At 35.8% G+C, this 21,224-nt stretch overlaps 2 protein-coding genes across 3 annotated transcripts; both read left to right on the top strand.

The window, feature by feature from the left end:
* The first annotated feature begins 715 nt into the window (after window positions 1-715).
* On the top strand, window positions 716-11,322 carry alkbh3 (alkB homolog 3, alpha-ketoglutarate dependent dioxygenase). 2 transcript variants are annotated; one of them, XM_081355549.1, is made up of 11 exons: window positions 716-874; window positions 1,313-1,406; window positions 2,530-2,600; window positions 2,691-2,725; window positions 2,834-2,881; window positions 2,982-3,088; window positions 5,090-5,178; window positions 5,263-5,472; window positions 8,025-8,123; window positions 9,962-10,108; window positions 11,157-11,322. In XM_081355549.1, exons 2-10 carry the CDS (start codon window positions 1,331-1,333, stop codon window positions 10,064-10,066), a joined length of 840 nt encoding a protein of 279 aa, XP_081211675.1. In that variant the 5' UTR covers window positions 716-874; window positions 1,313-1,330; the 3' UTR covers window positions 10,067-10,108; window positions 11,157-11,322. The 2 variants fall into 2 exon arrangements, with proteins under 2 accessions (XP_081211675.1, XP_081211674.1); XM_081355548.1 differs by lacking the exon at window positions 11,157-11,322 and having other exon boundaries at window positions 9,962-10,891.
* Window positions 11,323-18,825: 7,503 nt separating this feature from the next.
* Window positions 18,826-20,193, top strand: cUnh11orf96 (chromosome Un C11orf96 homolog). Its single transcript, XM_081356264.1, has one exon. It carries the CDS (start codon window positions 19,050-19,052, stop codon window positions 19,416-19,418), a length of 369 nt encoding a protein of 122 aa, XP_081212390.1. The 5' UTR covers window positions 18,826-19,049; the 3' UTR covers window positions 19,419-20,193.
* Window positions 20,194-21,224: the final 1,031 nt, after the last annotated feature.

Below are 21,224 nucleotides of genomic sequence, written 5' to 3'. Positions count from 1 at the left end.
TTTTGTGTTCAGCGGAAGAAAGAAATTCATACAGGTTCGGAATAACTTGAGGGTGGATAAATGAGAGAATTTTCATTTTTTGGTGAACTATCCCTTTAAGGAGGGCAGAATTCTAGATAAATGTTGCTTTGTTATTCTAAAAACAAATGTTTTATGGAACTGAACTCAATCCTACAGAATCTAATTTACTAAAAGAACATTAATTTCTTCTGAGTAAAGCACAACAGATCTGTGCCAATCAGTGTTTACACTTGCACAGTAAAACTTCAAGGTTTAAGGCTTTGCCAAGCATTTTACAGCTATCTTCTACTTCTTAAAAATGAAATAATCTAGCTAACAGTCTTTGTGTAAATGGCAACGCCTGACATAATGGACCTGAATGCAGGTGTTCACTTTGTTTATCAGGTATTTAACCATTTTTGAAGATACGTTGCTTAATACCTAATATAAAATGTTGATTAAAAGTTAGTTCTATGTTGAAAATGAGCAAATACTTTCCTTATGTAAGTCTGCGTTTCTTTTTTCAGTATAATTTTATAGACTTCTAAATATTTCCTACAAAAGGTTAGTTGTAATATTACAAAACAAATAGAAAGTCTAGTAGGTTATCTATAGCATTAGTGTTTATTTTTAAACAAATATACAATATTATATTCGTATAATACACATATTTAATGATGTATCTTATATATTCAAATAGCAGTGTACTTACAGAAGGCAGGGGGAGGAACGATCATCTGAAGGTAGGACATATATCATCGGTCATTGTAGTAACCCGGACACGTTTCTATGAACACCAGAACTGATTGTTTTACATTACACAAATGTTCAAACGCGTTGAAGAACGAGAAAAATCGACTCGAAACGACTGTGTGTAAGTATTATTGAAAGTGTTAATGTTTGGGACAGCTATCAGGTCATTAAAAAGTTATTAAAACATGTCTCTGTCTAGGAAGTGTGCAAATGTAACTTGTAAGTATAACGTTAGATGTCATCAGTCTGTTTACATTAAACATGCTTATGCATTTATAATATGGCTCTCTATATGCTCATCTTACTTTTGAAGCGAAAAACTGACCCATAACCACATTCAAGAATGAAATAGGAGTGATATCCTTTAATGAGTGATTTGCTGAAAATACCTGAAGATGGCAGCAAAGTCCTTATGTATCATTTGTAAAACTGGGAGGAGAAAAAAAAGTGTATTATATATATATTTATATATATATATATGTGTGTGTGTGTGTGTGTGTGTGTGTGTGTGTGTGTGTGTCCTTCTAAGGTACTAAAGATAAAGTTTTTGTCTTGTCAGATAATTTTTTAGCTTTTGATGAGTGATAAAAGGCAGCGAGCGAGGGTCCAGGGCTCCTGGGCCAAACCTCTTCACAAACCACAACAGCCAACTGGTATGACAGCTTTCCAAGAGTTTACTTATTATAATACATGTACAGCTAAAAAAACAAACAAAAAAAAAAAATGGAATGACATATACAGTATTTACATAATCACATCTGTTTAGTATTTCACATGTTTCTACAATCTTGAGAGAATAAATGCGATTTCCAGGCTTTTAAAGTCATAGAAATCAATAAAATCTTGAAAAGGGTAGTTGAAAAGTGATTAAATAAATATTTTTTTATTTTTATGCTTTTTTTATTCTGTAAATGGTTAAATAAACTTTGTGCAGTAAAATGAAAAGTTGTGGAAATGTCATGGAAATTCATAAAATCTTAAAAAGTCATTGAAACTAGATTAAACAAGGGATTTTTATGCAAGTTAAGTTATTAAGTAAATTATTTTTATTTATCCGATTTTTTTTAACGTAAATGATTAAATGATTTTCAAAAATCTTTGAAAAGTTGTGGAAAAGTCATGTAAAGTAATACAATAAAAAAAAGTAATATAAACTTGATTTTCTATTTAAATCGAGTGATTAAGCAAATGATTTAGATTTTTTTTAAATGATTGTTTAAATAAATGATCAAATAAATGATTTTCCAAAATCCTTAAGCAGTAATATCAAATCAGCTGAAAAGTTGTGAGAAAGTAATGGAAACTTTATTAAATAAATTATTTTCTATTTTTAAATTAAGAGATTAAGTAAATTATTTTATTATTATTATTAACATAAATAATTAAATAAATAATTTGCCCAAATGATTACATGACTGGAAAAGTCATGGAAATTCATTGTTCAAAAAAACCCTTGAATACCCACACTGTAAACTTTTGCCAATACCGAATCATCATAAGCAGATCATTTACATATAGAAATCTTAAAGGTACAGTAGCAAAAATAGCCTGTTTAAATGCAAGGGTCAGAGAAAGTATGAAAGGTTATATAAAACTTAATTGGATTTTTGTTTTGTTTCAAAAAACACTGACTAACTTTATAAATGCACTTCAGAAGACAAAACAGGCAATATAGGTGTAGTACAGTGTATCAGTTTTCTGCTTCTGTTCATTTTGTTACAGTGATAAGTGTGATTCCTGAATGGTTCATTCAATTAATATGATTTGTGTTCTAAGTTTCAGCTAAAGATGTCCAGTCAGGGTCATGGAAATACGGACCGCGATCATTTGAGTTCAATCAGCCTGACGTAAGAGCCGTTCTGTGGCTTTTATATGCTGTTTTCTTGGACAGTGCTCACATCTAAGTGTCTCTAATTTATCCTGTGTCTTTTTGTCAGCCCATCAGAGAGATTCCTGCAGAGAAAGTGATCGAGTGAGTGACTCAGGCACTTTCAAGCAATAAAACCCTGTTGATTGACATGCCACGTATAATATACTATATATATATATATTCACTGTGTTGTTTTTTTCTTTTTCCCAGAAATGCCGGTGACTATGAGATTAGTCAGGGGCCTACTGGTGTGTCCCGGTAAGAATACTCAGAGTTTAAAGTAGCATAAACTAAAAAAAATCACCTTCTAAAGAACATTTCCTGCATTTAGGTGATTGTTTACTGTGTTTCTGCCCAGACTGCGGCTCATACCGGGGTTCCTACAGCAGGAGGAGGCGGACTGGATGTTTAGTAAGCTGCTCGCTGAACTGCCCTGGTCACAAAAGACCAATTTTAGGATGATGGGTAAGTCGCATGTTGAAGTACTGTAAATTGGGCAAGGGGAAATAGTGTTTTAACCTCTGGAGATTATGTTCAAGATTAACCCCGTAAAGCTTGACATATGAAATAATAGTAAGAAAATCCAATTTTTTGAAAGTAGAACAATTATTGAACCTTTAGACAAAATATTAAAAACATCTTGAAAAAAAAAAAGTGGTGCATCAGGCTTTTTTGGCTCATATAGTATGATATAGCTCATATAGAGTTCATACTTGAGGAGGAAAAGCACCTTAATTTTATTCTAAGGCCCAAACCGAGCAAAAAAAAATGCAATTTGGTGCATTTGCTGATATTTATATGGTCAAAAATATGATGAAATTCTGATAGCTTGTAATAAAATCAATAATATCTTTTTAACAGTATAGCAGAATACTTTCATAAAATGCAAATAAATATCAGTTATCACTCTATATCTCCCAATAAAATGTCTTAGTCTTATGATCAAAGTAGCTCTGTGGTTTTCGTTGTGGAGGCAAAACATATAATGCTATGATAATTGAGAGATGAACAAATAAACATCTCTCAAAAGCTTGAAGGGTTATAATTGACACTCATTAATTAACATTATTCATTATTTAACATTATTCCAAGTTGGATAATCAAGTAAACATAAGTTTCTTCAGTCCAGTAAGTGCTCATCTTGAATTACTAACAATATGAAAGTTATTATTACGTTTACTTTATGAAAATCAGTAAAAAATCAAAGGCCTTAGAAATCTCAATTTGTCTATTAAAAAGTGAGTCAGAAACTCTTTAAATGTCCAACATAACTGAACATCAAGCCTTTACTCAAAAATGCATAAAATAACACTTAATGTTAACATTTACTCTTTCAATTCAGTTCTGTGCAAAGCATGCTGGGAACTAAGAATCAGCCTATGCAGTTTCAGTTAATGCAGCAAAAATGATTCATGTAGTCCCAACACAAGTGATTTAAGTAAGCCTCAATTTTTAAATACAGTATATAAGTGGACTGAACACAATGAAATTAAGTTAAGTGATCAAATGTTCAGCAATTGTGTTGCTTTAGCTCATTTTAATAAAGCATATTGAAAAAGCAGCAAAAAAATGTTTTCCTGTAGCATATGAACGTACAGTACGTTGAGCCTTGGTGCTAAACAGGAGAATGAAAATAAGCATATAATGACATTCTGCTTCTGTCCCACTCAGACGTGTTCACGAAGTACACTTCCCACAGTGACTCACTCTTTCCAGTCCTTCTTCATCAGTAAATTGGCAGGAATGCCACTGCCTCCAGTTCTCTCGTCTGTTTACCTTTCAGGACCGACATCATTTTTTAAAAAGTCCCAAATATAACAAATGTTTAAACATTTGCTTTGGATCAGGAGTAGTTCATGTATGACTGTGACTAATTGAGACTTGTTTTGACGAATATGTTTTGGTTCTGTGAACTTTCGGCCCCTATTTGGTGCGCTGAAGATCGACACATCATCAAGTCAAGTCACATTTATTTATACAGCGCTTAATACAATACAGATTGTTTTGAAGCAGCTTGACAGTAATAAACAGGAAAATAACAGTGATGATGTTACTAAATTCATCATTTATGAAACAAATTCGATTTCAGCTGTAAAACATCTTTTCAGAAGACGATAGTGTCATTATTCAACTCAATTCAGTTCAGTGTTGATTCAGTTCAGTTCAATAGCGATGTTGCAAAATGTATCAACTATGAAACAAATTCAATTTCAACTGTAAAGCAGCTCTACAGAAGACAATTCAGCTCAGTTCAATTCATTGTTGATTCAATTCAGTTCAAGTTCAATATCCAGCTCAGTTCAGTTGAGGTTTTGTTCTCATTCAGCAGTGTCAGTGCAGTCAGATTACCAACTGTAACTGAGTATTACTGGATATGAATTGCCTATAAACCCTAATAGATGTTAAGCAGTATTGAAAGTACAAATAGCAGAATGTACTTTATATTCATTGTGTTTTGCACTTCAGGTGATGCATATGAGGAACCCAGACTCACGTGTTGGTATGGAGAACTGCCATACACATATTCACGCTCCACTATGGAGGCCAATGCTCAGGTAAATCATATGATCTGCTGTTTTTACATTAGCAAGTGAGCAAACAAAAATGACATCTCTTTCTATATTTCTCTTTTATTATAGTGGCCCCCAGATCTTAGCTCTCTGCGTCTGGCTGTTGAGCAGAAGAGCGGCCACACGTTCAACTCATTGCTGTGTAACCTGTACCGGGACGGTAAAGACAGTATTGGCTGGCACAGTGACAGCGAGCCTTCATTAGGACCCCAGCCCACCATCGCCTCTCTGAGTCTGGGTGACACTAGAGTGTTCAGTCTCCGAAAGCAGCCACTTCCTGTGAGTCTGCGATTGGCCATTTATAACTCGTCACAGTCATACTAGGGTTTAAATGATGGGAGTCATGGTGTTTACACAAGGAAGCATGATGCATTAGGGCAGCGCGATTAATCATAATAAAACCAAAATCATGATATGGCTGTCAGCTTTATCTGCTGTTTTCCACCGGACAAGAGCTTGATGGTTTAACGTTTGAACTGAAAAAAGTTAAGACAATGTTAGTTCATAAATTTTGAAACGCATTCAACTCAGCTATAAGCAGCTTTTCAGAAGACTATAGTGTCATTATTCAAAGGATTAGTTCACCTCAAAATGAAAATTTCCTAATAATTTACTCACCCCAATGCCATCCAAGATATCCATGTCTTTCTTTCCTCAGTGGGAGAGAAATTATGTTTTTTGAGGAAAACATTTCTGGATTTTTCTTCTAACAATGGACTACATTGGTTACCATCGTTTTTAAGTCCAAATCAATGCAGTTTCAAAAGTTTTTGAAGTGTTAAAACGGGCTGTACGCGATCACAGCTGAACGGCGCCGGCATGACCTTTCAACGTGATGACCTAGTTCCCTGTCCGTTTCTTGATCAGCTCAATCCGAATTATTGAAGGTAAAAAGTCTATAAATTATTTTAAAAAAAAAATTGAAAATGACCTATCGTTTCGCTAAATAACAACCTCTTCTTCTGCTGTGATCGCGTACAGCCCGTTTAAACACTTCAAAGACTTTTGAAACTGCATTGATTTGGACTTAAAAACGATGGTAACCAATGAAGTCCATTGTTAGAAGAAAAATCCAGAAATGTTTTCCTCAAAAAACATAATTTCTCTCCCACTGAGGAAAGAAAGACATGGATATCTTGGATGGCATTGGGGTGAGTAAATTATTAGGAAATTTTCATTTTGGGTTGAACTAATCCTTTAACTCAATTCAGTTCAGTGTTGATTCAGTTCAGTTCAATAACAGTGGTGATGTCGCAAAATTGATCAATTATGAAACAAATTCAGTTTCAACTGTAAAACAGCTCTGTTAAAGACAATAATGTCATTATTCTTCTCAATTTAGCTCAGTGTTGATTCAATTAAATTCAACAATACTGCAAATTTCATCATTTTAAAATGAGTTCAATTCAGCTATAAGCAGCTCTACTGAAGTCAATAGTGTTATTGTTAAATTTAATCAATTTATTTATTGTAGCCATAAATATTACTATTGTATCTTAACAATTGTACTATAAAACTAGATTAAAAAGTTCGTCGAGACAAACTTTAAGTTGGCTTGAGAAAGCCGGACTAGAAAGTTTGAAGAAGTTTAAAGTTTAAATTAGTTTAAAGTTTAAATTAGTTTTAAGTTGAAGTCCAAAGTAGTCGATTGTCGAGTTCACGCGCGTGATCATAGGTAACTAAACATATGCGCTTGAACTCGACAATCGACTACTTTGGACTTCAACTGAAAACAGGATGTAAATACAGGTATGAGCGCTGGCCGAATTAACTTCATTTTTATTCATATCTTTCACATCTACCGCGTTCACTCTGAGGGAATCACTCACATTGGCTGTGCACTTGTAATGACACATCAAGGATGTTAAGAGGCTAAAAGCAGGTTTAAAACTTGCCCCATTGAAGTCAACAGGGCGCAAATTTTAAAAAGAGGATAACACGGTGTAGGCAACACCGATTTTTGTCGTTGTTCTCCTTTAAATTTAATTTTTTATTTTACAGTGAACTATTACATTAGTAATTATTCTTCTTTTGTTTATTTTTATTTAGTAATAATAATACTAATAATAAAAATGATAATTGCCGGTATTATTGTTATACATTATTTTAAATTTCATTTTTTATTTTACAGTGGAATTTTACAGTAGTAATATTTCTTATTTTGATTCAGTCATAACTCATAATGGTAATACTAATCATAATACAAAATATTATTATTGTTGTTATTATTATAATCATATTTATATGTAGAATCACAAATGTTTTGGCCAAATTGTGCAGCTGTGCTAACTAGCTTTATTTGCAGACAATATTTTTTATCAGAATAAACACTTAATAATTAAATAACACGGTTTAATGTAATGTTTAGCAAATCTATAAATTAATTTCCATTTTTCATGCTTTACATGTATAATGTTGTATTGCCTAAATTCACCTGTAACATTTATTTTAGTGTTTTATTTTTTATGAATTTACCGTTTTAATTAATCAAATTAAGACTTCAGAATTTGAACATCAGTGCAACCCTAGTTTAAAAACGGCAAATCTTAATAGTTTTTATCAGAATCCTGATTACATTGTCAGTGATAGTTTCCGGCGCTATTGTAATTTAGTTATTTTCTCCTTCTTTTTAGCCCTTAGAATGAATCAAACTGCGTTTTCTTTTGAAGTCTGCGTACCCTGATTATGTTTCCATTATGTGTCTCATTTTAAGTTGAATGGAAGATGTTTGTAAAACATTATTTGAGCTTGTTTTCCAACAGGTGACTAAATGTTGTGTCTGGATGTTAAATGAATTGAAGGTCATGGTAAATTGGTTGTATGTGTTCCAGGAGGACAACGGAGACTTCAGCTATGTGGAGCGCATACGCATCCCGCTGGCCCACGGGACCCTCCTGCTCATGGAAGGCTGCACACAGGAGGACTGGCAGGTACTGCTCTGAAGAAATGATCTGATTTTGATAAACACAACAGAATCAGTTAACCAGAGTCAGAAATCTAAGCACTGTTTTCTTGCTAAGTTGCACCACAAGCTCAGACGGGAGCAGAAAAACACTAAGATTTCACTGGTATTTTAGATAGTGTGAAGTGATTGCGTCTTTGGCAAGATCAGTATCAGTAAATCGAATCACCCTCCTGGAAACAATTTGAGCCGATTTACAAGAACTTTTACCGAGAGTTTATTCGAGATTTAATGTGACTCTAAGAACTGGCAGGAGCATTTGTTTAGTCTAAAATGAGCGGTGAAGCTGCCAGTTAATAACAGTCTGCTTTAAAAACGCTGCTGATAAGCCAGACTGTAAAGAAAGGCTGAAAATGGCTAAATCAATGTGAAGGGGTTGGGGTTTGGGTTGGGGGAGGGATAGTGTTCCTTTGTTTTGGCTCTACAGTACATTCTGGAAAACTGATCACATGTGTTTGCTTGGGATGATCTGAAACGGTCACACCGTTTGCCATTGAGAGTCTGTGTAATTGTTTAAAGAGGAAACATGAACGTGTTTCTTCACAGCATACTGAAACGGAAAGTGTTTCCAAGAAAGACTTTGCAAAACAGTGCACATAAAATACTGGAGAGAAATCACAAAACATACAATATTTCCGGACAGAAACCTACCCCCTCGCAATCTAGTTGACCGGGAGCTAAATGCCCTAAAATAGCAATGCTTTTCATTTAAATTAAGTCATGATAGTCACTCTTTTCAGCACAAACATGCTTCTGTAAAATGTAAACTCGACTTTTCATGATAATAGAAATGATAATACGATATTGTGATGATAAAAAAAAAAAAAAATTATATATATAATATAAATTACAATTTTAATTTAGTTTGGTTTTTAATTTTCGTTATGTCATTTAATGGTTCTTTACATTTGTATATATATACATTTTTGTTATTTAATTTAACAGATTTTTCCCCCACTTTTTCGTAGTTTTATTTAACAATTTATTTTACATGTTTAAAAACTCATTTCACTTTTCTTTTTTCTTTTTCTTCTTTTTTTCTTTACATTTTTTTAAATTTCATTTAACAGGGTTATTTTGCATTTTTGTACATTTTCTATTGATTATGTAGCAGTTAATCGTCAAATGACATGTCATGACGCCATATATCTATACACACAGTGTAGATGAGTGCACTTAGAAAAGTAAATGTTTTGTTTTGTTTTTTGCATTTTAATGTAAAACCTGCTGGAAGTTATTTTAATCCTGTTTAAGAGTTGTTTTTGAAATCCGACTCCAAGAAGAACCACAGGCCTTTGGTGAGGCACAAAGAATAGATAAAGGTCAAAAACATTTAATGGCGACATCTCAAAACCGTTTAAGAAAGGTCACTCACGGATTGTGCCAAAAAGCTTTCAGGCGATCTTATTAGGTTGACATAACTCTCATTGACCTGTCAAAATAAAGTTAACTAAGTTTCCTTTAAAATGATCACAACATTTTTATAGGCTTTGAAAGCTGTTACATAATTGTCAAAGGGACGTTCTGCGTCAAAAGTATATAACTGTGGGCACCAATTCAACACTGTATCTGTGCATGTAAACATACTACTCTTGCATAGTCAAGCTATATTCTTTATCATCTGTCTGTCCAAATATACATGTCACCATGTGTAATCGTGTATTTGAAATATTAAATACATATCATGCATCACCGCTGTCTTTCGAGGAGGACGCCAAGGCTGATTAACCTTATTTAAGTTGGTTTAGTGGCTGCATTGCCTCATTGTAAGTGCAGTTTTAACATTATTAATGTTTTTTTGAATAGCACCAGGTTGCAAAGGAGTACCATGACCGCGGGCCTCGGATAAATCTCACTTTCCGCACCATATACCCAGAGCCCGAGAGTCCCAGTTGGAGATCTGTGAGATGATCGCTGAGAGAAGAGGCCGCAGGGTTGAAGAGATCTGAAGAGGTCTGTCTCATTCACCGACTCTACTGTTAAACACATCCTTTCTGTTCAATTTAGTTATTTATTTAGGTTCACTTTCAGTCAAAGACCTGAACAATGATAAACTTGACTGGCATTATTGTATTTTTGTTTACATATATGATTATTTTCTCACAGCAGTTGTCCACAAAATAGCTTTTGTTCCAAGAAAGAATTACAGGTTTTATTTGTTTATGACGTTGGAGAATGTCAAATAGATGGTGCCAAGTGGCTCATATTTGAGTTATAACCCCCCCAAAGGCTCTTTTTATAGGTAAATTGCTGTTTAAATATTGCATGTTCTGCAATTTTTTCAATTTATAGCTTGTGGTGAATAAAACTGAATTACAAACATTTGTTCAATGTCATTATGGGGTTGTTACTTGCAGTTCAAAAGTTTTGGGTCGGTAAGATTTTTTTATTATGTTTTTGCTTTAAAAAAAGGCTGAATTTATTTGATTAAAAATATAGTAAAAATAAGTAATATTTTGAGAGATTATTAAAAAAGTAATTTGTTCCTGTGATGCAAAGCTGAATTTTCAGCATCATAACTCCAGTCTTCAGTGTCACATAGAAATCATTCTAATATGATGATTTGGTACTCAGTTATTAATAAATGTTCTTATTATTTTAAAGTTTGAAAACTTAATTGTAAATTTTTTCTGCTTAATATTTTTATGGAAATCATGCTAAATGTTTTCAAGATTCTTTGAATCTTTTTTTTTAATTATAAATATCTTTTTTGACCAATTAAATGCATCCTTGTTGAACAAAATAATTAATTTCTTTAAAAAAAACCTTGAACCATTGTGCATATCTTCATAATTATATAATTATACAATTTTATAATTAAAATTACACATGGGTGATGTAAAAAATATTCAAAACTAGCCTTTTCAACAAACACTAGGAAACTATTCATGTCCTTTATTTATGTATTTATTATATTATGAGGTTTATAATATTTTTGAAGGGCTGCCAGTCTTTCCAAGATGTTTGTTTTTACAACACGTATACCATGTTTTCTGTGCAGATGGTTGGTAAGATCCTCATCACATAATTGATGAGTCATGGTCGAGTCCTTGTGTGGTTGGTTGAGCTAAATGGATGTCTCTGTGTCCACACACATTACCACCAACCTCGAGAGACGAAGACCATGTTAACTCGGTGGAAGTTTAACAATAAACAGCAATGCAATCAAAGAGAACACAAATATTATATAACTCACCGTTTAAAACTTTTCTTGAGTCTATTTTTAAATTTGTGCATATTCATTCCCTGGAGTTCAAGGCAAAAGGTTCAGATATGGGGCTGTTACTGTATGTCACTCTTTTAAAGAAAATATCCTTAAATATGGGAACGCTGTCAAACGAAAGCAACCGTTTTGGCAATGCCAAATGCCAGATAATATTCAGAGAACTGCAAAATGTTTAGACACTGCAAACCGTGAATCTCTTGCTCTTGCTTGTGACTTCAGTGATTTGTCGGAGCTCTTTAATTTGAGTTACTTGGTGTTCCTTTCTGCTTGGCTGGCAATGCAATGCCTTTCAGAGCTTCCCCATAAAGACTGACCTGCACATGGAAATGGTGCTTCTGTTCTGGAATGCAGGGACCCTCGCTGTGTTATGGGATCACTGACCATTAATTTTTCCACTACAATTAACTTTGTTATAAGTTTCATTCCCAGAGTGTGCAGGGAGATCTGTTGGGTTAGGGTAAATAGTGTGTGCATTGTGCAACAACTCTTCTCAGCTCTTACTGAGAAACAAATCCTGTGCTCAGTTAAAGAGATAGTTCAACTGAAAGTGAACATTCTGTCATCATTTACTCACCCTCAGGTCGTTTCAAACAAATATAACTTTCATTCATCTTCAAAACACAAATTAAGCTATTTTTAATGAAACATAAGTGTTCTCGTGTGTCGCGCAAACACCTTTGAGTTTACGCAAGAACCAATGAGGTTTGTTCTCGTGTGTCGTGCAAACACCTTTGAGTTTCTGCAAGAACCAATGAGGTTTGTTCTCGTGTGTCGTGCAAACACCTTTGAGTTTCTGCAAGAACCAATGAGGTTTGTTCTCGTGTGTCGCGCAAACGCCTTTGAGTTTCCTCAAGAACCAATGAGGTTTGTTCTCGTGTGTCGCGCAAACACCTTTGAGTTTCTGCAAGAACCAGTGAGGTTTGTTCTCGTGTGTCGTGCAAACACCTTTGAGTTTCTGCAAGAACCAATGAGGTTTGTTCTCGTGTGTCGCGCAAACACCTTTGAGTTTACGCAAGAACCAATGAGGTTTGTTCTCGTGTGTCGCGCAAACACCTTTGAGTTTACGCAAGAACCAATGAGGTTTGTTCTCGTGTGTCGCGCAAACATATTTGAGTTTCTGCAAGAACCAATGAGGTTTGTTCTCGTGTGTCGCGCAAACACCTTTGAGTTTACGCAAGAACCAATGAGGTTTGTTCTCGTGTGTCGCGCAAACACCTTTGAGTTTCCGCAAGAACCAATGAGGTTTGTTCTCGTGTGTCGCGCAAACGCCTTTGAGTTTCCTCAAGAACCAATGAGGTTTGTTCTCGTGTGTCGCGCAAACACCTTTGAGTTTCTGCAAGAACCAGTGAGGTTTGTTCTCGTGTGTCGTGCAAACACCTTTGAGTTTCTGCAAGAACCAATGAGGTTTGTTCTCGTGTGTCGCGCAAACACTTTTGAGTTTACGCAAGAACCAATGAGGTTTGTTTTCATGTGTCGCGCAAACATATTTGAGTTTCTGCAAGAACCAATGAGGTTTGTTCTCGTGTGTCGCTCAAACGCCTTTGAGTTTCCGCAAGAACCAATGAGGTTTGTTCTCCTGTGTCGCACAAACACCTTTGAGTTTCCACAAGAACCAATGAGGTTTGTTCTCGTGTGTCGCGCAAAACACCTTTGAGTTTCTGCAAGAACCAATGAGGTTTGTTCTCGTGTGTCACGCAAACATATTTGAGTTTCTGCAAGAACCAATGAGGTTTGTTCTCGTGTGTCGCGCAAACACCTTTGAGTTTACGCAAGAACCAATGAGGTTTGTTCTCGTGTGTCGCGCAAACACCTTTGAGTTTACGCAAGAACCAATGAGGTTTGTTCTCGTGTGTCGCGCAAACGCCTTTGAGTTTCCGCAAGAACCAATGAGGTTTGTTCTCCTGTGTCGCACAAACACCTTTGAGTTTCCACAAGAACCAATGAGGTTTGTTCTCGTGTGTCGCACAAACGCCTTTGAGTTTCTGCAAGAACCAATGAGGTTTGTTCTGGTCTGGAATGACATGAGGATGAAAAACTGATGAGAGGATTTTTATTTTTGGGTGAACTAACCCTTTACCATAGATGGATTTTCAAGATGACACTCTTTAAAACCTTCATGGTACCTCTTTCCAGAGCCCCTTTAAATAAACTTTTGGCATAGTGTCCAGTATGCTTTCAACATTTCTCAATTGCACTGGGATCATAACCAACAGAAAAACAGCATGTTTGAGAAGTCCAATAACCCGTGTCCTGCCAGGATCCTCTCTCCCAGTAGCCTTTCAGTGGCCTTGGTTAGCAAGACCACATGGATTTGTTTTCAGCACCTGCCTCAGAACTGGAAACAGTCCCTTGTGTCCAACCGCATGGGTCTGCTGTCATGTTACATCAGAGTCATGCAAACCATGCCTCCTGTCCCCTCTTTGTCATACGAGTTAAACTTGGGACCAAAGGGGTGGAAGTTGTTCCTTTTCAATAAGAGATTAGAGTTGACATGAGCAATAAACAAGCTTAAAGTGGCTTTGGATTGAAGCATCTGTTGAATGGCTACTTACAAAGTACACAACTTTTTGTCTCGCTTGGCTGACCTGTGCTTGAGCTTCATGAAGACACATTCCCACTCCTCCTAATTCTCAGATCAGAGAGCTGCATCACGAGTCTAGACGCATAAGGCTAACAGCAACATGTGCGGCGGCGGCACAAATCCATTAGACTTGGGCAGTGTTGTGTCTGTTGAAGTCAAGGCCTGTCTTTTCATTCCCACCAATACTAAGACCCAGGACTCCCTCTGCCTTAGGGGAAAACTCCTCCTTTTCCCAGCAGAACTCTGGAACAAAAACAACATCCCTTCCGAGTACATTGCACTCACCACCATTTAGATAAGGATTATGTTTACTTCCACAATGCAGAGTGCAACAGAACTAATTAATTGTCATTTGTTTCATTACTTACAGGAAGAGATGGACTAAATATTGCTTTGTGGAGGCATATCTAGGAATCCATTTTTAGGCCCTGATATTATCTTGCTTGACGTATATTTATTTTCTGACTGTTTACATCTGGGCATGCTCAATATATCGGTACCATATCAGTTATCAGATTTATCAGTATCTGAATGGATATTTAATTGTTTATGCTCATTTTCTCTATTTTTACATTTAGATTACCTTTGCCATCTTCTAGCACTCTATTAAAACATTTATAAGACTCAAATCTCAAAATTATTATCCATTTTTAATACTGTACATTATAATGGTGTGATGCATAAATGAACTTGTAGCATTTAAAACAATTTGACTTTGGTTTTTAGGTTATTTTTTTTATTCATTTAGACAAAAATAGTATCATCTCATTTCAAGCATACTTAGCATACTCATACTTAGCATACAGAGTTTTATACTTCTCATCCTCAAATATACTGACATGTATGAGTTGGTTATAAATAACCTGTTGAGGTAATATTTAACTTATGTTTATGTGCTATCCATTACAGGAGTGAAATGTTTTGGTCCATGTTGGGGAAGTCAGTATGTTGCCTCTGCTAATTTTGGATGTTATGTCGAGCGAGTGGCCTACATGGGAATGTGTCCATGTTGTGCTATAAATATATGGCTTTTCGTCCCCTGTAATGAGGCCAAGTCCATGGAAAATAAGTTTAATTATGTTAACAGACAGACCTCTTAATGTGACAACAAATTTGTTCATGCTCCTTATAAACAGACACAAACTGAATCAAGCTGCAGTGGCCCTGAGCCAGCATGGGGATATATGTTTTGCATTGTTGCTGAATGTTATTATTTAATGTAATGGTTCAATGTGTGTCCAGTTTGATCTAGCAAATGATATTGATATGTAAAAAATGTTAATACTACTTGTGTTCTATAAACCTGTTTTCCTTTTTTGTCTTATATACCCCCTCAACCCCATCAGTAAGGCCAGTGGTTTTCAACCTTTTAGACTCCAAGGCCCCTCACTCTAAAAGACAATATTTAAATTAAGTAAATACAAATTTTAATAAAATTAAAGTGAAAATTAGAATTGTTTAAATAACCGAATTTTCTTGTGGGTTTACACTTTTTATTACCAATGAATTCACATGACTCTTCCAGTTGTTTGGGATTAATTTTTTTAATTTTTTACTTACATATACCGATTTCTACCCAATAAAATCATTTTAAGATTTTATAAATTAACATAACTTTTCCAGGTCTTTTTACACCAAACCAAAAATGTGTTCAATTTAGCCCATAATATTTTTTCATTTAATATAGCATTTTCATTAATATGGTTAAAATGGTGAAATTTTAATTTCAATTGGTGAAAAACAGACTAATCTTCAGACTCGGATCTTCTCGCTTTGTCTAACTTTTTTTTTTAAAGAAAATAAAAATACAATTTTTTTTATTTAAATATACTTAATTAACAAAATACGTTAAGTTAGCTGCAAGAAGTTATTTGTGGGGTTCAAGCGCTTTAAGGCCTTTGCATGCAAAAAGGTATTCTGTTTTATTTAGCAAGCCTGTAACCACCTCATAGATGGAAAACACCATTTACAGCCAAAACAGACAATTTACCTTGGAAATATAACAGTTATCGAAGTTGAGCCAAAAAACTAGGACTAGTTCGCAAAATATGTTTTTGAAATAATATCCAATATTTAACAGTTGATTCAATTGACAGTGGTGATCCTAAAGGCAAAGTTGCTTAGAATGAGGAGAAAAATCGAGTGGTATACAATTCTTTACACGGGAAAATTGCAAAGGTAAATTTTCAAGTTTGGTGAAATGATCTCATTCTGTTCAAGAGGGATAGCCGTTTTAGTAAAAGTGGTCATGCCCACATAGACGTTTTGGCATCCCATCATGGACGTGAATCGAAATTTCTACTTTTTTTCGATAGTTATTGATAATCAGATTGGGCGAAAAACCTAGGACTAGTTCGCAAAAAAAAAAATCTTTCGCCTTGAGCTAATTGGATTCCAATGATATAAGACACTTGAGTCTGCGACGAATGGTTGAGTTATGAGCCATTAAGTACTTTTGATCGCTGTAGCGCCACCATTAGGCTGATTGTGACGAGCCTTGATGATGTTGTAGATGGGGTGAGTACTACCATCCCTCAAAGTTTCAAGTCTCTATGACTTACGGTTTGGTCTGCCCGATCATTTTTAGGGGAGAATGCTGATCCTTGGAAATTTTAACAATTACAATAGGCCTACGCGCTTGAAACCCTAATAAAAAATGATGTAATTAAAGACATTTTAAAAATGTAAAATAATTAGAATGAGAAAATTTTAATAATCCGATATCACAAGAAAACCTAAGTAAGTTTAAATTTGATACATATATTCGTGCAATGTGATTCATAGGAAAAAAGTTAAGCAACTGTAATCATAAACTAAAACTAACAAGTGTAAAAACGTACAATTAAGATTTAGATTTAGCACCAATTTGACAAAACGAGTCATGAGACTGTTTTGATTTGTAAATCATTTGCTTGCTTCTGTAACATTGGGGTCATTGGCAAGGGTTCGATCTTGAGGTTGAAGAGAGGCTCCTAAAATCCTGTCTACTGTTAAGTTTGTTCAGGATTACCCAGCTGTCCCATGCTGTATTTATTTAAAGTGTTCAAAATACCAGCAGCTGTTGCTGATCATGCAGGTATAGAGGGTTACGGCTAAAACATCTCTCATCTCTTTGACTGGCATATCACTGTTTTTTCATAGATGGAGACCATTGATTGTTTTTATGGTATTGTTTAGATTTATAGTACATAAAAAGGGTATAGTACATGTGATTTAACCCTCGTTGCTGTCAAGTACATCTCTTCTGCATGTTGTACTGCTTAGTCCAGAAACAAGCTATTAATCAACTTGACAAGGTGTTCCTACAACACGTGGTTTGTGTAGTTGTCCTTGACATCATTATATGATGTCACCTGATTGATAATACCCTAGTGGGTGGATGAACGTGGCTGTCTGCAAGTGTCTGAGTGACTCTCTGCCCAAAATAGACGTTACTTAGAGTAGACTTTACGGTAACCCCTTGACGTCTGAAATATGGGATGAGTAGGAGTGTGATGGAGAGGGTGAGATGGCACCGTTGGGGTTTCCTGTTTTGCTTTTAATGGGTCATCCTCAGGGTTCATGACAAATGGGGACTGCCACTGTGTGTTACGTCACTATATCCAGCCCCTATAATTTCACACATGGCTCCCAAAATGTCTCAGGGTTCATCAGACATGCCTGACATGGACGATTTGAGGGTTAATGACAGATCTGAATGGCAATTGAAGAGACTGAGTAAGAGTAAAGTGAGAGTTGGTGAAACTCATTATGGTGATGAGATCATGGTCGTGGCACTGCTAGGTGAGATTCTTGCCGTGTGCATGTCGCTGAGCTCACGACACCTCTAGTAAAGGGGAAAAATAGTTTATAGATAGTCATCATCAACCCTCCATGTCCTTGTCCTTATCTGGCCGACTAGCAATGGCTTCATCATTCAATCTCCTTTAGTTATATGTATTCTAGATGTGAGATTCACCTGTACAAAAAAAAAGTGTATATATATATATATATATATATATAAATTAATGGTTTTCTATTTTTAAATTGGATTTACATCATTATTTTACTTGTACTAATGTGAATTTCACAAAAAGTCACATCAAAATAATAAATACAGTAAAAATATCAAAATAAAAAAGTATTATTATGCATAAAATGTAGCCTGTTTTCCAGGATTTTTTGCGTTTCATTTTCATGACAATTATGCATATTTGCGGTTAAAACTGTTGCAAAGCTAAAAATGATTCTCAGAACAGTAAAATGAAGAGAATTTTTTGGATTGTAAAGTATATATCATGCAGTAGTTTTGGAACTGGATACAATTTTTAGGCAAATTTTTAACAGTATTACAGTAATTAATTGAGAATATTGGCAATTGCAAACAAAAAGACCAGACATAGTACACTAATGAGAATTTCAAGGAAAAATGTGTTTCATTTTAATTAAAGCAGTATTGCAATCCAAATAGTTGTGATGGTCCTAAAACAGCTTCATTTTCTTTACGCAAAATTACTTTTTATTTCAATGTGGTTTTCTGAATTTGACCCCCTTGTAAAGTATGATTTATAGATTTCTCCAAAGCTTTTGTTCCTCTCTTCTTTGCCCATGTCCTCTCACTCCCTATTTTTCTGCTCCTGGCCATTGGTTTATTTCTCCCTTTTCTGATTCCCTCTGTCAGATCTGCACATATCCTCTTCTCTCCTGCCCCTCCCACCTCTTCTTTCCCAACTCCCTCTCTAGCTGGCATTTATTTCAAGGATCTGATTTGGGGGGACTGGTATGGCAGCCGGAACCATGACTGTTCTCAGTGGGTGGGCGGAGCCAGAGCGTTAGGGGAGTGAAGCGTATAAAAGCCCGAGCTGGTTCATCCCTGTCAGTGGCACGCTCAGAAACGACAGAGATACAGACAGAGTGATCCGATATTCACCTCGAGTGTCTTCTGGAAGTTGTATTCTCCAGCTGTTTGTTAGCGTCACCTTCTGTCAAGAAGGATACAGGGAAAAGAGAAAGCTGCTTTAAAACCTTCACCACAGGGAAACCTGGAGAATTGCAAGGCTCTCCTAACATCTCAGAAGACGAACGGCCAGCCCTTGCCATCCAGATACATGGCTTCCCGTCCGATGGAGACGGTGGGATTCGCCGTTCTACCCGCACACGTCTTGGCATCGGCCATGGAGGAGTTTCCCCAGCAGCTACCGGTCCCCAAGTGTCTGGCTCGGGGCCGAAACCGTCCCCGGCGGCCCCGAGACGCCCGCTTCAAGACCCAGCCGGTGACTTTTGCAGAGATCGCCGAAGTGGAGGAGGAAGGGGCTTCACCTATGGAGGAAGAACGGGCCAGACGGTCCTTCCTTCAGTCGCTGGAGAGTCTCAGGAGAAGCACACAGACCTTGCACCACGCGGGATCCACACAGAGCTGCCGCACCGAGTCTGCACAGGCTAGTCTGGACTCCAGCGACTCAGACTCGGCGCAATGAGAAGAGGGGAAGGATGACAGGACTGGAATTCAATGCATTTCGCACATATCTTCCTGTTAAATTCCTCATTCACATCCGTTAATCTTTAGTAGTTATGATATGCATCTTAAAAGTGCAGATTCCAGTCGAGTTACGCTGGCACAATAATTGTGTACCTCTGCAAGAGCAAAGTTGTAGCACATTGGAAGATTTCAGAAACCACATAAACGCTTACGCAAATTCCTTTTTTTTATCGTACGAGACTCGAGGACCGGTGAGGTTTCATCTGTAATGGACTTGACAAGAAACATGATTCCGATTTCATTTTAATAGACTGATGTTATTCATATCCCTTGTGCCTCTGCTTAAGATTCAAGTCGAATGGGTCCTCCACTGCTGGGCAGGATGTAGACACATTTGTCACATTTTGTTATAATTCACTGCTGAACAAACTAAAAGAGGTACAACTGAGATGTATTTTTACAGAAAATAATCCGCATTCAGACAAGGTTTTAAACCCTGATGTCCAAGTCCGCCAGAATGGTGAACTTACTAATGAACTCGACGAGGAGCAAATTATTGTACTTTACAAATGTATCTTATATTTATTCGCAGATTATTTTGTTATAACATAGTGATTTTTAGAGAATTGTTCTGTTGACACTGTGGACTTGTAAAGTCACTATCACTGTATGTAAGAGAAAAAAAGCCTTTATACTTCAATTTGACTATTATCTTTGTTAATTTGTTTCATACTTTCTTTCATAGTTATATAAATAAACTTTATAACATCGAATTCCTTGTCTCTTGTTGTGCTGTTTAGACATTTAGAGATCAGCCAATCAATTGTATACAGACACTTTTATGAAAAATATGAAATTATAAAAAATAAAAGTGCTAAAAAAAAGGGAAAGTGATGTATGATGAAACAAGTGGAAAAAATACAAGACTACAGTGTGACTAAAAAGTAGTATGAATACTAAAAAGTGAGAACATGACTTAAAACTAAATTATAATGTCAGTATGATTAGCAAAATAAGCATTTGTACTTTTATCTTTATCTCATTGTTTTCTTAATTGGTTTCATACTTTCATACATACAAATAAACATTGGGGTTGTCCTCTGACAGATCCAAATGCTAAAGCATAAAGTGAGAGTAAAAGGGGTTAAAAGAAAATGAAAGGTGTTGTGAAGTCTGTTTATGACTCTTCATTACATACTACAATGAACTATTATGGTTTCTCATAATAATGATCACCTATTATCTCAGATGACAGCATGTATCCACATTCACATTACACAACCACATTTCATCGGTCTCTATCTGGACTCCCCTCCTCAACGTCTGATTTCTATCAGCCAATACAGACGGCATGTAAAAATAGCATCTCATGACTTGCCTTCTGATCTAGTTACATTATAGGAAATCTTGCCTCTCCATCCAACTGGGGATTCTGCTGTGTTGTGAAAGACTGTGCTTGACACAAAACGGTGTGACTGAGTTTATTTACGTTTGAGGGATTACCCTTTGACCCACTGTGTCGGACTAATTCTTCATCTGCTTTCTGACTTGGCAGGCAATGTTTCAGTTGAATATTATTAACATTAAATGTGAAGTGTATAATTTCACAATAGATGTGAAAAAATACTGACTGTTTTCACACACCCCCTTCTGCTATTGGCCAGAAAAACATATAACCCCACCTCCAATCTCACATTGTTTTATGTGTATAAGTATTTACTGTAAATGATTTATCCATGCACTTTTAAAAAAAATTGTGCCCTCATAATCTTTAATTAAAATAACTTCCCCTCCCTCTTGCAGT

This window comes from Scardinius erythrophthalmus (assembly GCF_964197995.2).
Source record: "Scardinius erythrophthalmus genome assembly, chromosome: 24".
In the NCBI taxonomy this organism is placed as follows: Eukaryota; Metazoa; Chordata; class Actinopteri; order Cypriniformes; family Leuciscidae; genus Scardinius; species Scardinius erythrophthalmus.
This window is presented reverse-complemented; position numbering and strand designations above follow the sequence as displayed.

What these genes read in the sequence shown, in the direction of transcription:
- alkbh3 (XM_081355549.1), top strand. Translation starts at nt 1,331, where the DNA reads ATGAGTGATAAAAGGCAGCGAGCGAGGGTCCAGGGCTCCTGGGCCAAA. An exon ending in GGGCCTACTGGTGTGTCCCG is followed by an intron (nt 2,882 to 2,981) that starts GTAAGAATACTC and finishes GTTTCTGCCCAG; the next exon opens with ACTGCGGCTCATACCGGGGT. An exon ending in GCACACAGGAGGACTGGCAG is followed by an intron (nt 8,124 to 9,961) that starts GTACTGCTCTGA and finishes TTTTTTGAATAG; the next exon opens with CACCAGGTTGCAAAGGAGTA.
- cUnh11orf96 (XM_081356264.1), top strand. Translation starts at nt 19,050, where the DNA reads ATGGCTTCCCGTCCGATGGAGACGGTGGGATTCGCCGTTCTACCCGCA.